Source organism: Doryrhamphus excisus, linkage group LG18 (genome assembly GCF_037039965.1).
Source record: "Doryrhamphus excisus strain RoL-2023G ecotype Guam linkage group LG18, RoL_Dexc_Guam_v1.1, whole genome shotgun sequence".
NCBI lineage: Eukaryota > Metazoa > Chordata > Actinopteri > Syngnathiformes > Syngnathidae > Doryrhamphus > Doryrhamphus excisus.
Window position 1 is genome coordinate 9,739,001 of NC_136374.1, and position 12,292 is coordinate 9,751,292.

Below are 12,292 nucleotides of genomic sequence, written 5' to 3' on the forward strand. Positions count from 1 at the left end.
GGAGTTTGCACGGTGATCTAGTGGTTAGCACGTTGGCCTCACAGCTAGGAGACCCGAGTTCAAATCCCCCCTGGGCCATCTCTGAGTTTGCATGTTCTCCCCGTGCATGCGTGGGTTTTCTCCTGGTACTCCTGTTTCCTCCCACATTCCAAAAACATGCTAGGTTAATTGGCGACTCCAAATTGTCCATAGGTATGAATGTGAGTGTGAATGGTTGTTTGTCTATATGTGCCCTGTGATTGGCTGGCGACCAGTCCAGGGTGTACCCTGCCTCTCGCCCGAAGACAGCTGGGATAGGCTCCAGCACCCCCGCATCCAAACAGTAACCCCTTTGACACAGACATCATGTAAAATTGCAACATCAAAACATTTGTTAGCCCGTGCCTTTTTAACAGAATCTGGCAAAAATAGAATATTATTGTGATGGTGTGCGCTTTCACACAGCGACAGTAGTCGGCGCCTTTTTTCTAAAATGTCTTACAGGCAGTGTAAACAAGTTTTTGATGTAGTAGTGGTGCTCATATTGCAGTGGTGGAAAGTGATATTACAAGGTAGGACTGCTGGAAACTTAACTTTTGGCCAAATTACAAACTGTGTGTTTAAATCACATTATTGCATAGACTTGGAGTGTAGCCCATGTTATATATATGTTTAGTGTTTTCTTGTGTGTTTTCTGTGTGGATGACAGGTTTTTTATTTTATTTATTTATTCATTTTGGAATGAAGTAGTCCAGATGTTGTGAACTGGAAAAGTAGCTTTACTCGCCAGTTGGCAGTTCATCTTCTTCACTCTTTTTTTTTTGTTTTGGCTTTGAGAAAATTATCGTAAAAGCTAATTGTTGCCTTCTGATTGACTCCATGCACTCCAGGATTCTGTCCAACATCTTTTTTTTTATTTTTGATGATCTTGTTGATCATTCACTGGTGTCATCAAGTCAGTTGCTTTAAAAAGTCACATCATATTTTACAGTTACAATGTAATTAATTTACATATTACATATATACAATGTAATTTAATTTGGCCTCATGCAGAAACTGTGCATTTTGAACTGTCAGCACCAGAGTCGGGCTGTTATTATTGGCTGTCTGCAAGAGCAAAGATTGTATCTGGTTGACTTGATGACAACTCTGGCGTGATATTTAGCTGCTGGACAGCAAATGTGTGGTAAAAAGAGGTTACACAGAAGGTGACAGGAACAGCATTTTCAAGCATCTTACTTCTTTTCCTTTGCTTCGAAGAGCAAAATAGGAAAATGGATTTGACACTTTTCAGACATTTCAAAAGTAATCAAATTGGCACCTCTTCTAAACCGACATCCTGACTTCTGTGGTTTATCAGCTTGCCACCATATTAACCTTTTCCTTGTTTCTCCTGTCAGATGTGAACGAATGCGAGGAGACCAATGGAGGATGTGAAGCTCTCTGCTGCAACACCATTGGAAGCTTTTACTGCCGTTGTCCCGCTGGACTCCAACTAGGTCCTGATGGTAAAACTTGTCAAGGTGAGTCCAGTACTTTAGGTTAGGTACATCTACACTCTCTGATGAGATCTAATACAAGACAGATGCAAGTATAGTAAAGCTCATTTAGTAATATTGTTAAATAAATTGTCATTCATTTACCAGTATATATATATTTTTAAAATAGCTCATAAGAATTAATTTTTTGGGAAATACAATGTTATGGTTATAGTAAGAATATAAGTGATTTTGGAAAAATCAAGAAAGCCATCGAAGTTGCTAGACATCATCTCTTAAATTCAAGTATTATGAGCTAAAACATATAAAAATGTCTTAGGTAGCGAATGAGTTAATTAAGGTCAAGATAAATGGTTTAATTTATTTGGACATGCATATGGTATACATTGATTGGTATACATTCCATTCCATTGTAAATGTTATTGTAAATGTGTGATTAGATAGATAATGTGACATGTTGAAAAAATATCTGCACCCCCATTCATAGTTTGTTCTAATAACAAAAGGTGGTGGTGGGTAGAGAGCAAACAGAAATCTGACACCACAAGAATAATCCAATAGATTAATAGGTGGCTGTGCCAGATGGCTGGAGAGGTGACTGCTCACCTGAGGAGACGCTTAAGCAAGTTTTAGTCCAACTAGTAATACAATATAAATGCAGAAAAAAAAAACGAAACTCCAAACAAGGAATTCTGGCATGCAAACCGCCATCCATGTGATAAGAGCAAGAAATAAATAAATAAAGGGGATCAACACAGGGCATGACAGTACCCCCTCACTTAATGGGTGTTGCCTGGCAGCCTACTTTGCTTCTTGGGAAAATTGTCATAAAGGTCCGAAAGCAGTGAGGGATCAAAGACAAGGGAACGGAAGATTCATGAATGGTCCTTGACCGTGAATGCCGGGTGGCTGTCGACTAACATGGGAGGAGGAGGAGGATGAAGCACCTCTGGAGATCTAAGTGGGCTGGTGGCGACAGGTTTAAGGAGGGTTGTTGTCAAGGTAAGCGAACACAAAGCGACCCAGCATGTCGCAAAGGACGTTGACGAGATTCTGGAAAACATGTGGTGCGTTTGTGAGCCCAAATGGCATAAGTAAATACTACAAGGTATCCAAGGGGGGTGTTAAACGCGGTCACAGATCACAGATACGAACCAGGTGGTCTGTGTTGCGGTGCGGTGCGTTGCGGTGCGTTGCGGTGCGTTGCGGTGCGTTGCGGTGCGTTGCGGTGCTCCAATTTGGGTGAGGAGGAAGGTATATTCTTCGGGTGCCACCCTCTCAACCTGAGAGACCTTATACAGGTTGTTGTTATACAGGAGTTGATGGATGGACATGCAGTATATAATATTGGATTACCAATATATTGTGATGATGTGTGATGATAGTCTTACCCAACGTGGATAAAAATCACATTTCCTGTTGTCCAAAATGCTAAAAACATGCTGACGGTGTAGTTGTGTGACTATTTATAACTCAAAAGACCTTAAATGTTTAGCTGTGTATCAATAATTGCTGTTTTTTTCCAGTTCTTCTTTCTTCCAAATTTCCACTCATGACGAACCCAGAATGTTTTTCCGACATATTCCCAAGAGGATGTTCTTGTTTTATTCTCCTGCCATAGTTTTGATGGTTGCGATGCAATGTCAGCATGCGGTTGGTTTGATCAGAGAAATGATCACTGGAGGACCTCATTGAGAGATCTTATCCAAGCCATGGAACATTGTGGCAGATGGCTTTCATAGCCTTCTACTCTGTGCCACTGGTGGGCAAAAAAGCGGAGTTTAGCTTTGAATAGCAGTGCTGTATGTTCACATGATGGAATACTGTACTGTGTGTGAAAATATGTTTATGATTTGGCATTGCTAACCTGCCGGCAATGACACAAAACCAACAATCATTTTTTTGTTCACTGTGTAAAACAACAACAAATGTTATCCGAGAGTCTCATATCCTGGACGGTTTTTATGATGTTAGTTTTGCAGCGCAGCATAAGACTCCAACCGTGGGTTTAGCATTTTAGCCGTCACACCGAATAAACTTTACGGCTTGCACCGAGTGATGCTGTGCCAGTGTTGGGCAGCTGAACTAACAGTTATTGGCGGCTGTATGTTAGCGTCAAAATAAATCGCTATACTATGATTGATCACCAGTCCAGGTGTAGAAGTGTAGTACTGCATTACAATGAGTTGTGGTTCTAGTTTCCACCATGTATTAATATTGCTTTTGTATTGGATTAGATCAGGAGTGTCCAAGAAAAAGGATGTGGGCTACTTTGATATTCTTTCGTTTCGTTTATTAAAACCCATCCAATGTAGTTTAGGGATCGAATATGATTGCGCTACGCTAAGAAGTTGAATGTTGAAGTTGAATGTGAAGTTGTTGCACACCCCTGCATTAGTCGGTGCAGCTATGCAGTATCATTATGAAGTATCTGGTGCTGCTGCTTCTGAAATGATGAAAATATTTGTGAACGTTTTTGCTTTTGTAGTCCAAAAGTCTCATTCCTCTCTCAGATGTTTGGATTAGAAATATAGAATTTGAACTTCTGGCAAGTTTTGAAACCCGCATTCTTTTCCACGTGCATGTCAGCATCATAAGGAGAAATGGATTTGCTCTGTTCTTATCACATGGCTGATGGCTTCTTTCCAAAAACAACAAGTCTACTTTTCACTTTTAGGTGAAGTTTATGTAGTAGATATAACTCTACTAATAACAGTTTACAGGTACCCCATAACAAGATGGTGTTTCAAGCTGGTACTGCATCATGTCTACCGAGATTGAAGTGCAAACGGAACGCTCGTTGTGTTGCAGTTACAGATTCGTTTTGATAAACGTTTCCACAATGAAAGCATGATGTTCACCAGTCCAATTCATGTCAGCAACTGAAAAAGAAACGAAAAACAATTATATATATTTTATTATAAAGAAACAAAGCAAAATGGCATAATATGAAAAAAAAATTGCATTATATTATGTACTTTTTGAAAATGTGTCTTTACTTTATTTGCTTTATATTCAACCTACAAATGTGTCAGATCATTTTGCCTGACCCTGTATAATGTAAGACACATTGTAGCTACAGAATTATGATGTGCACGGTTACAACTTGCCACCAGGCAAGAAGGAAAAATATGTGTAGCTTACACCTTTCCCTGGCAGAGCAAACCTGTTTAGCACATAAGGACATTTAGGCATTTATGGTATCTGCTCCAATGGCTGGACAAGACCGAAAAAATTATATTTTTTGAATTTTTGCCTGGCCAGACTCTCAAATATTCAGGGAAAAGGGTGCAAATCTCCATCAAATGCACGTACTATGTACCAAATTCAGTATAAGCCACTAAATATATTAAACATATCATTTTAATAACCTGGAAATAACCCGAGGTTAATGACAGTGGTTTGATCCATGTCAGATGGTGGATGTTTGATGATGGCAGCATGGGACATAAGTCTCCTGCCTGTAGAGGGCGTCTATCTGCCACACATCCTGAATGATGAGGAAATGAGCCCTGAACACAATCAATGGGTTGTTGTTTTTTTTTCTTTCCCCCTCACAGCCCCCCACCCCTTCAACCCCCTAAGAAAATGCTGCCCAGGGCAATTGTCCATATGGCTCATAGCTAGAACCGCCACTGGCTCTGAAAGAGTTCTAGGAGAGTCGAAAGTGGTTGTGTGAGAGCTGAAAGGTAGAGGAGAGAGGGGAGGATCTTTTAACATGACGGACGCTTTGGGAGGGTGGAAGCATGAGAGGAAGATGGAAGGAGAGAAAACTCCAGTCATACAGTGTATTGCCTAAATGAGAGGTCACCACTCCTCAATGTTTTTCATGATGATTTTTACCTGCATTCTTACTGCTTGATGCCAATACTCAGTGACAGCTAGTACAACATGGTGTCACTACTACGATGGTGGATTTTCCTCCTCATCTGCATGGAAGCCTCTGCTGCAAACTATCCATACAGTTTCTACAGGAGGATGTGCTACAGGCCGCACTGTTTCCGCCGTTACCATGGCTACAACCTAGCTTACAGGGCTGCAGGTAAGTTAGGACTTCCTGGCCATCTTCCACATTGAGCAATTCGAACGGACTGGGAGGCTTCATAGCCTGACTGATATCAAGATTAGATTATCATTACTGAATATTTGCTAGTATGAGGTAATATGAAATGAAATATTTTTTTAAAAATAGTTTGCATTGTTTTGAAAATACTGTATATGGGACCCTGTGCAGCTGGAGCCCTAACACTCCTGGAATCCTAGACTGGGAGCACATAGGGGTTAGTGGCGGGGGTGCTGGTGGCTTTCGGCAAGCCTGGCTGGATTTGTTTGCCAAACCAAAGCACGAAGTGCATGGAAAAAAAAAGGACTAATCCTGGCCAGCTTCTGCAGATGAAGTGAGGCTGACGTTTGGCAAAGAAACACAAAGTTCCGACTCTCCTTTGTGCCCCAGACAGTGTATTTGTGGGACATGACTGGAAGTGGACGGGTTCACGAGCAGGATCCGATTCTATTGCTGGAACCAAGTCCCCTTTTGCTCACGGAGCTGACTAGCTGTGTTTTTATTGTAAATACAATCCGTGTGTTGAGTTGTCATAATTGAAAACACAGTTTTCCTCCACCATGTCTCTGTCAGCACAAAAAGGAACTTTTGAAGTCAAATACCTGTGGAGTTGAACGTTGCCTACTTCCAATGCCATATTGCATACCCATTTGACCACAACAGACTAAACAGATCACGGATTTATTAAAACATGCCTGATATACAACACGGTACTACTTGTACTAACTACTCTAAAACACTCATCTTACACATTTACAGAGCCACTAAAACTTGACAATATCACGGGATTAATTAATCTGCTCTTTAATCATGTAAAGTCAAAATGTATTATTTGAACTGTACCTTTTCCTAATCTGCACCAAGTTCATGGGCTCTTCCATGACCTATTCATACATGTACAAACTTTTACAAAAGAGTGCTAATTTAATCATTCATATATTCAGAAAAACCGTGGCAGAGTGAAGCTGTAAAATTTGAAAGTCAAAAGAGTGGTGACTCTATTGCACAACACAGCAGTAACACAACCAATGCTGTAATTGTGGTAAAACAAAAGCAAACGGCTGAGCCAGCATTATAATAAGTTCATAGTCAACAACAGTGCGGTAAGTCAAAAACACGATTCGTTTCACACCAATGGCTAAGTAGTATAATTATAATTTTCGAGCGCATGCAGAGGTAGAAGCTGACCACTCATTATTTAAATCATTCATTGTCTACCACGTATCCTCACAAGGGTCGCGGGGGTGCTGGAGCCTATCCCAGCTGTCTTCAGGCTTCGAGAGGCGGGGTACACCCTGGACTGGTGGCCAGCCAATCACAGGGCACATATAGACAAACAACCATTCACACTCACATTCATATCTGTGGACAATTTGGAGTCGCCAATTAACCTAGCATGTTTTTGGAATGTGGGAGGAAACCGGAGTACCCGGAGAACATGCAAACTCCACACAGAGGGTGGGATTGAACTCGGGTCTCCTAGCTGTGAGGTCTGAGCGCTAACCACTCGGCCGCTGTGCAGCCTAATTTAAATCAGTGGTTCCTAAACATTTCTCGTACCCCTTCAGACATATGACCTGAAGCCATGGAACCCCTACTTTTGCACACTTAAAAAACATGAACCTTATTATGTTAATTCACTTGAAATATTGAAGATAATTAATTGGTTCATTCATTTAATAGTAATTCCGGGTGAAAAATGTGTATGTTGCATGGTGATCAGGTATTTCTTAACATTGTTGTATGAGCAAAACGTGAATATCGCCTACTTTGGGCTGCATGTGTGGGTGGGATTTAGTCTCCCTGAATGCAGTGGCCACTTGTGTCCCAGGAGTTATGTGATGCACCTGAATGCACCATTTTAGAAAAGTTTTTTCCCGACAGAAACCGCCAACTGACAACAGTTTGATAGTTTTGATCCTGCTTGTTGAGTATGAAGTGTCCATTATCTGACTGGAATAATTCCATGGTGTCCCAACTCTAAAAGAAGCATCTAAAATACAAAAATACACAAACTAATCATTCAGACTTATTTCTTAATATGATCACAGAGCAAGGAACAACTTGCGCCGTGTCTCCTTCCTGTTGCAGTCTCCTTGCACTGTGAGGCGTTCAATCGCACTTGTAATTTTGAGCTAATTGTTTCTCATTTTTATTCATGTACCCCACCTTACAAACCACTGCTTTAAATGCAGCTACTGCCATCTTGTGGAGTTCATACAACACCAACATCAGGACATTGCCTCCAGCCACAGCTGTTAGACACCCTTGAGGTTATTTGCCTTTGTAGACCACACAACCAGTTACTATAGAAAATTGAGGTGTACCTAATGTTATGTCCACTGAGTGTCCCGTCTGTGCACTGCAATGTGAACATAAAAGACAGCCATGTGGTGTGTAAAAGTCCTCGATGGGGTCCAGATGCTCTTGTCCACTTGCCACATTGTCCCACACAGTGTGACAGAAACACTCTGGACGCCAAATTCTTTGCTGAGGACTCCACACAGTCACTTTCATAGAGCACTATAGCAATTAAAACCAGATCACAGACAAGATGAATAATTAATACTGTTGCATTCTTCGGATTGCCGCTTGGAGTGAATGCTGAAGCAGACATTGAAGTATTTATGATGTGTTACCTGCGTTTATAGACCATAACCACCGTCTGTAGCCGCTCACTGGTTAATATAAACACTTTCTATTGATAAAAGCTGTGGAGGGGTGAAGCGTCTCATGATGGTGGTTACAATGTCGAGGTCCTTTGTCCTTTAAAATGTTTATGAACACAAATAGTCGTTGTGGTCATGTACTTCCCCCACATGAAAAACATTTTTTTTATTTGTTTCTAATTTCCTCTTGTGGTTATCGTGTATGTTTCCATGTGTTGGCTTCAGCCGCAGGGGAAAAGCATTTACATGCACAATAGTTGTTACCACATGGAGGATTTGCTGTGCTTCATTTGCATTGCAGCCTACTTTGCCTGCTCATCCATCATCTTCTCTTTTTTCAAGGTACAACTCTTTAGTCTTAATGCGTAATTCCTCATGCATCCTGGCAGATCTTCTGGAATTCTGTTTGCCATAATGACAGGCTTTAGTTCAATTGCACTGATTTCCCTCCCATCTCTCTTCCTGCTTCTGTATCCCCCTTTTCCTCCTTCTTCCTCACGCAGATATTGATGAATGCCAGGTCCACAATGGAGGCTGCCAGCACACGTGTGTTAACACCAGAGGCTCCTACTACTGTGAATGTCACATGGGGTCTCGCCTGCATGTCGACGGACGCACATGCCTTCGTAAGTGCTTTATAGATGCGAATGAGCCGCCATTGTAGCAACCATTCGTGGCTCTTTGAATGATGATATCAATAATAGCTGTATAAATCATCTGTCTACCGCAGGTCTAAATCACTCTAACACGGGGTTGTGGACCGCCACAATTTATTTTTATTGTTCTGGGGCATATTTTCAAATCGTAAGTAAATTGATTGAAATGTAGAATTAATAGTCTGTGCTTGGACATTAACACCACCACGGCTGTTAAAAAAAAAAAGCCCCCACTTAGTGACGAACGATGCTGGGGACACCGGGGTAGGTTGGATTGCAAGGTTTATAGTGTGTGTAAAGCACTTAATTTACAGTTCTAATCCTGCCTCACACGCTGCCACTTCTATTCATTCATTCATTCATTTACTACCGCTTATTCTCATGAGGGTCGCGGGGGGTGCTGGAGCCTATCCCGGGGTACACCCTGGACTGGTCGCCAGCCAATCACAGGGCACATATAGACAAACAACCATTCACACTCACATTCATACCTATGGAGTACCCGGAGAAAACCCACGCATGACCGGGGAGAACATGCAAACTCCACACAGAGATGGCCGAGGGTGGAATTTAACCCTGGTCTCCTAGCTCTGAGGTCTGCGCGCTAACCACTTGACCGCCGTGCAGCCTTGCCACTTCCATATTATGTTTATTATTATTCACAGTTCACGATGGTATGTCACAGTCTCAAGACTTCTAGGTCAACAGTTGTTCTCTAAATGAAAAATATTGTTGTGTTTAAATCTCGTCCAATCACAATACAGTATACATCACTGTACTTCTTACTATTTTACTTTTTGGAGTCCATGGTAGCATTTAGCGTTTTATGTACTTTTGTGTTTTACAATTTTAAAGCCTCAAGTGTGTGACTGAATTGTCCTTTTTTTTTTTTTTGACATAGCATTTTGACACGTACGACCTCTTGGCTTACCTTTTCCCCTCTTCAACTAAATGGCTGTTCATATTTTGATTGATGACAATTCTAAGATAAGAAGGCGATATCAAGTTAGCCTGTTTACTTTTGCTTAGAAAGTGATGACAAAATAATTGTGAACATTCCTGACCGTTAATCTGGTTTTATTTGACCAATTTTCACAATTTAAAAACCGGAAACAGTTTGAAGCCTGCACTTAACTGAGTTGAAAGGGATTGTCTCATCATGCTATGCTACCTAACATGAGTTCTCGTATGAGAATGAGCCTTCATGTTGAACACTAGTGATGTTGCATTAAAATGCATCCCAAAGACAGACTGCATTAGTTGCAGATTATTAGTGTACAGTTTTTACTTTCCAAAGTACCTATGATTAGCATTCTTGTTTTACAACGTCTGTGTGCTATTAAGAAGCCTATAAAGGAGTTTAAACTTGGCACTGCTGCCGCTAGAGTCGGCAATTGTCCTGTCTGGCATTCTCACGTCTCATAAGAAGGAATACACTGGGAATACACTGGAACGTTCCTCTGAGACTCTCATATATGACAGCTGTTGCGTGAGGAGTTGTCCAACAATAAGTGTGCACATGTGGACCAACCGCCAGGTGAAGCCTTTTCGTGAGACGGCACTTTGGCCATGTAGATAAAGCTGTGCAGATGCCCTTCAGGAAAAAATGCTAAGTATGTTCACAAATAAATTAGGAACTTTTTTTTTCCCCTTTTACACATGGAGAACTGGTTAAAGGGCATTCCAATCAGCACAGCGTCAAAGCAGTGGAAAAGAACCACAGATGTACTTTGAATGCATTCATACTTCAGCTTTGCTTATCTTATCCAGCTCTGCATCTGCCAGCTGAGGTCAGACCAGTGCCACACACTTAGCGTGAGGCAAAATATTTAAGCTGGAAAGCGCTCAGAGGTTTGACTTGCGCCCGTGATGGATGGAGCTTGACTCAAAAGCCTTTGACGGCTGCCTTTCTTGTTTTCATCAGAGTGATTGAGGCCAGCTTGGCAAGGCATGATTGAGCTGTATGGGTTCTCATCAAGCCTGATTTATGGCTCTTTTTGTGGTGACTGTGCTTATCCAAGCGATGTCGATCATTGGTTGAACTGGTTGGTCATCTTAGAGAGGATCTTAAGTCTGGCCCCAGAGCCATTTGCAGCCTGCAGCTTGTTTTTTGTGGTCCTGAAACCTGCATTTGAAGAGGTTGTGAAGAAGTTGTACACTTGTAAACATTTAAGACATGTTTTTTTTATTATTTACATTTATCCAAAAACATGCATGTTAGGTTAATTGGCGTCTCCAAATTGTCCATAGGTATGAATGTGAGTGTGAATGGTTGTTTGTCTATATGTGCCCTGTGATTGGCTGGTGACCAGTCCAGGGTGTACCCCGCCTCTCGCCCGAAGATAGCTGGTTTATTGTCAGGAAGTCTAACATACATGTCGAGTAGCAATGTTTTAAAACACATGCAGAGGAAGATAAAGGTGTTTGAACATCACAAAAAAGTAGGAGACCTGAGTTCAATTCCACCCTCGGCCATCTCTGTGTGGAGTTTGCATGTTCTCCCCGTGCATGTGTGGGTTTTCTCCGGGTACTCCGGTTTCCTCCCACATTCCAAAAACATGCTAGGTTAATTGGCGACTCCAAATTGTCCATAGGTATGAATGTGAGTGTGAATGGTTGTTTGTCTATATGTGCCCTGTGATTGGCTGACCACCAGTCCAGGGTGTACCCCGCCTCTCGCCCGAAGACAGCTGGTATAGGCTCCATAAGCGGTACAAAATAAATGAATGAATGTATTATCAGACTGAGTGGTTAGCACGCAGGCCTCACAGCTAGGAGACCCAAGTTCAATTCCACTTTCGGCCATACCTTTGTGGAGTTTGCATGTTCTCTCCCCTTGGATGTGTGGGTTTTCTCCGAGTATTCCGGTTTCCTCCCACATTCCAAAAACATGCTAGGTTAATTGGCGACTCCAAATTGTCCATAGGTATGAATGTGAGTGTGAATGGTTGTTTGTCTATATGTGCCCTGTGATTGGCTGGCGACCTGTCCAGGGTGTACCGCCTCTTGCCCGAAGACAGCTAGGATAGGCTCCAGCACCCCGGCGACCCTTGTGAGGATAAGCGGTAGAAAATGAATGAATGAATGAATAAATGAAAAAAGCAAAAGTTACAACAATAAAAAGTGATGATTTCCTTGTTTCCCATTTTCCCTTCCAGCCGTCCATTCATGCGCCCTCGGCAACGGCGGCTGTGAACACTACTGTATCCAGCAGTCAGCCGCTCATTTCCACTGCCGCTGCAAACCCAACTACGAGCTGTTGGCTGACGGCAAGCACTGCAAATGTAAGTGCCGTGTATATTATCATTGTGACGGTGTTGCATGGTAGTAAAGTGAGCATGTTGTGAGGGATTTATAATATTAAAAACATATCCTGCAAGCAATGTGATGATGTGACAGGAAGTACTGGAACGAGATCCTTCACTG

At 41.9% G+C, this 12,292-nt stretch overlaps 1 protein-coding gene across 1 annotated transcript in view; it reads left to right on the forward strand.

The window, feature by feature from the left end:
• Positions 1-12,292, forward strand: part of megf6b (multiple EGF-like-domains 6b) — a 57,800-nt gene that overhangs the window by 28,053 nt on the left and 17,455 nt on the right. Inside the window, exons 5-7 of the mRNA XM_058054282.2 lie at positions 1,380-1,502; positions 8,714-8,836; positions 12,025-12,150. Coding sequence (XP_057910265.2) covers positions 1,380-1,502; positions 8,714-8,836; positions 12,025-12,150 — 372 coding nt within the window. The remainder of the gene's footprint in view (positions 1-1,379; positions 1,503-8,713; positions 8,837-12,024; positions 12,151-12,292) is intronic.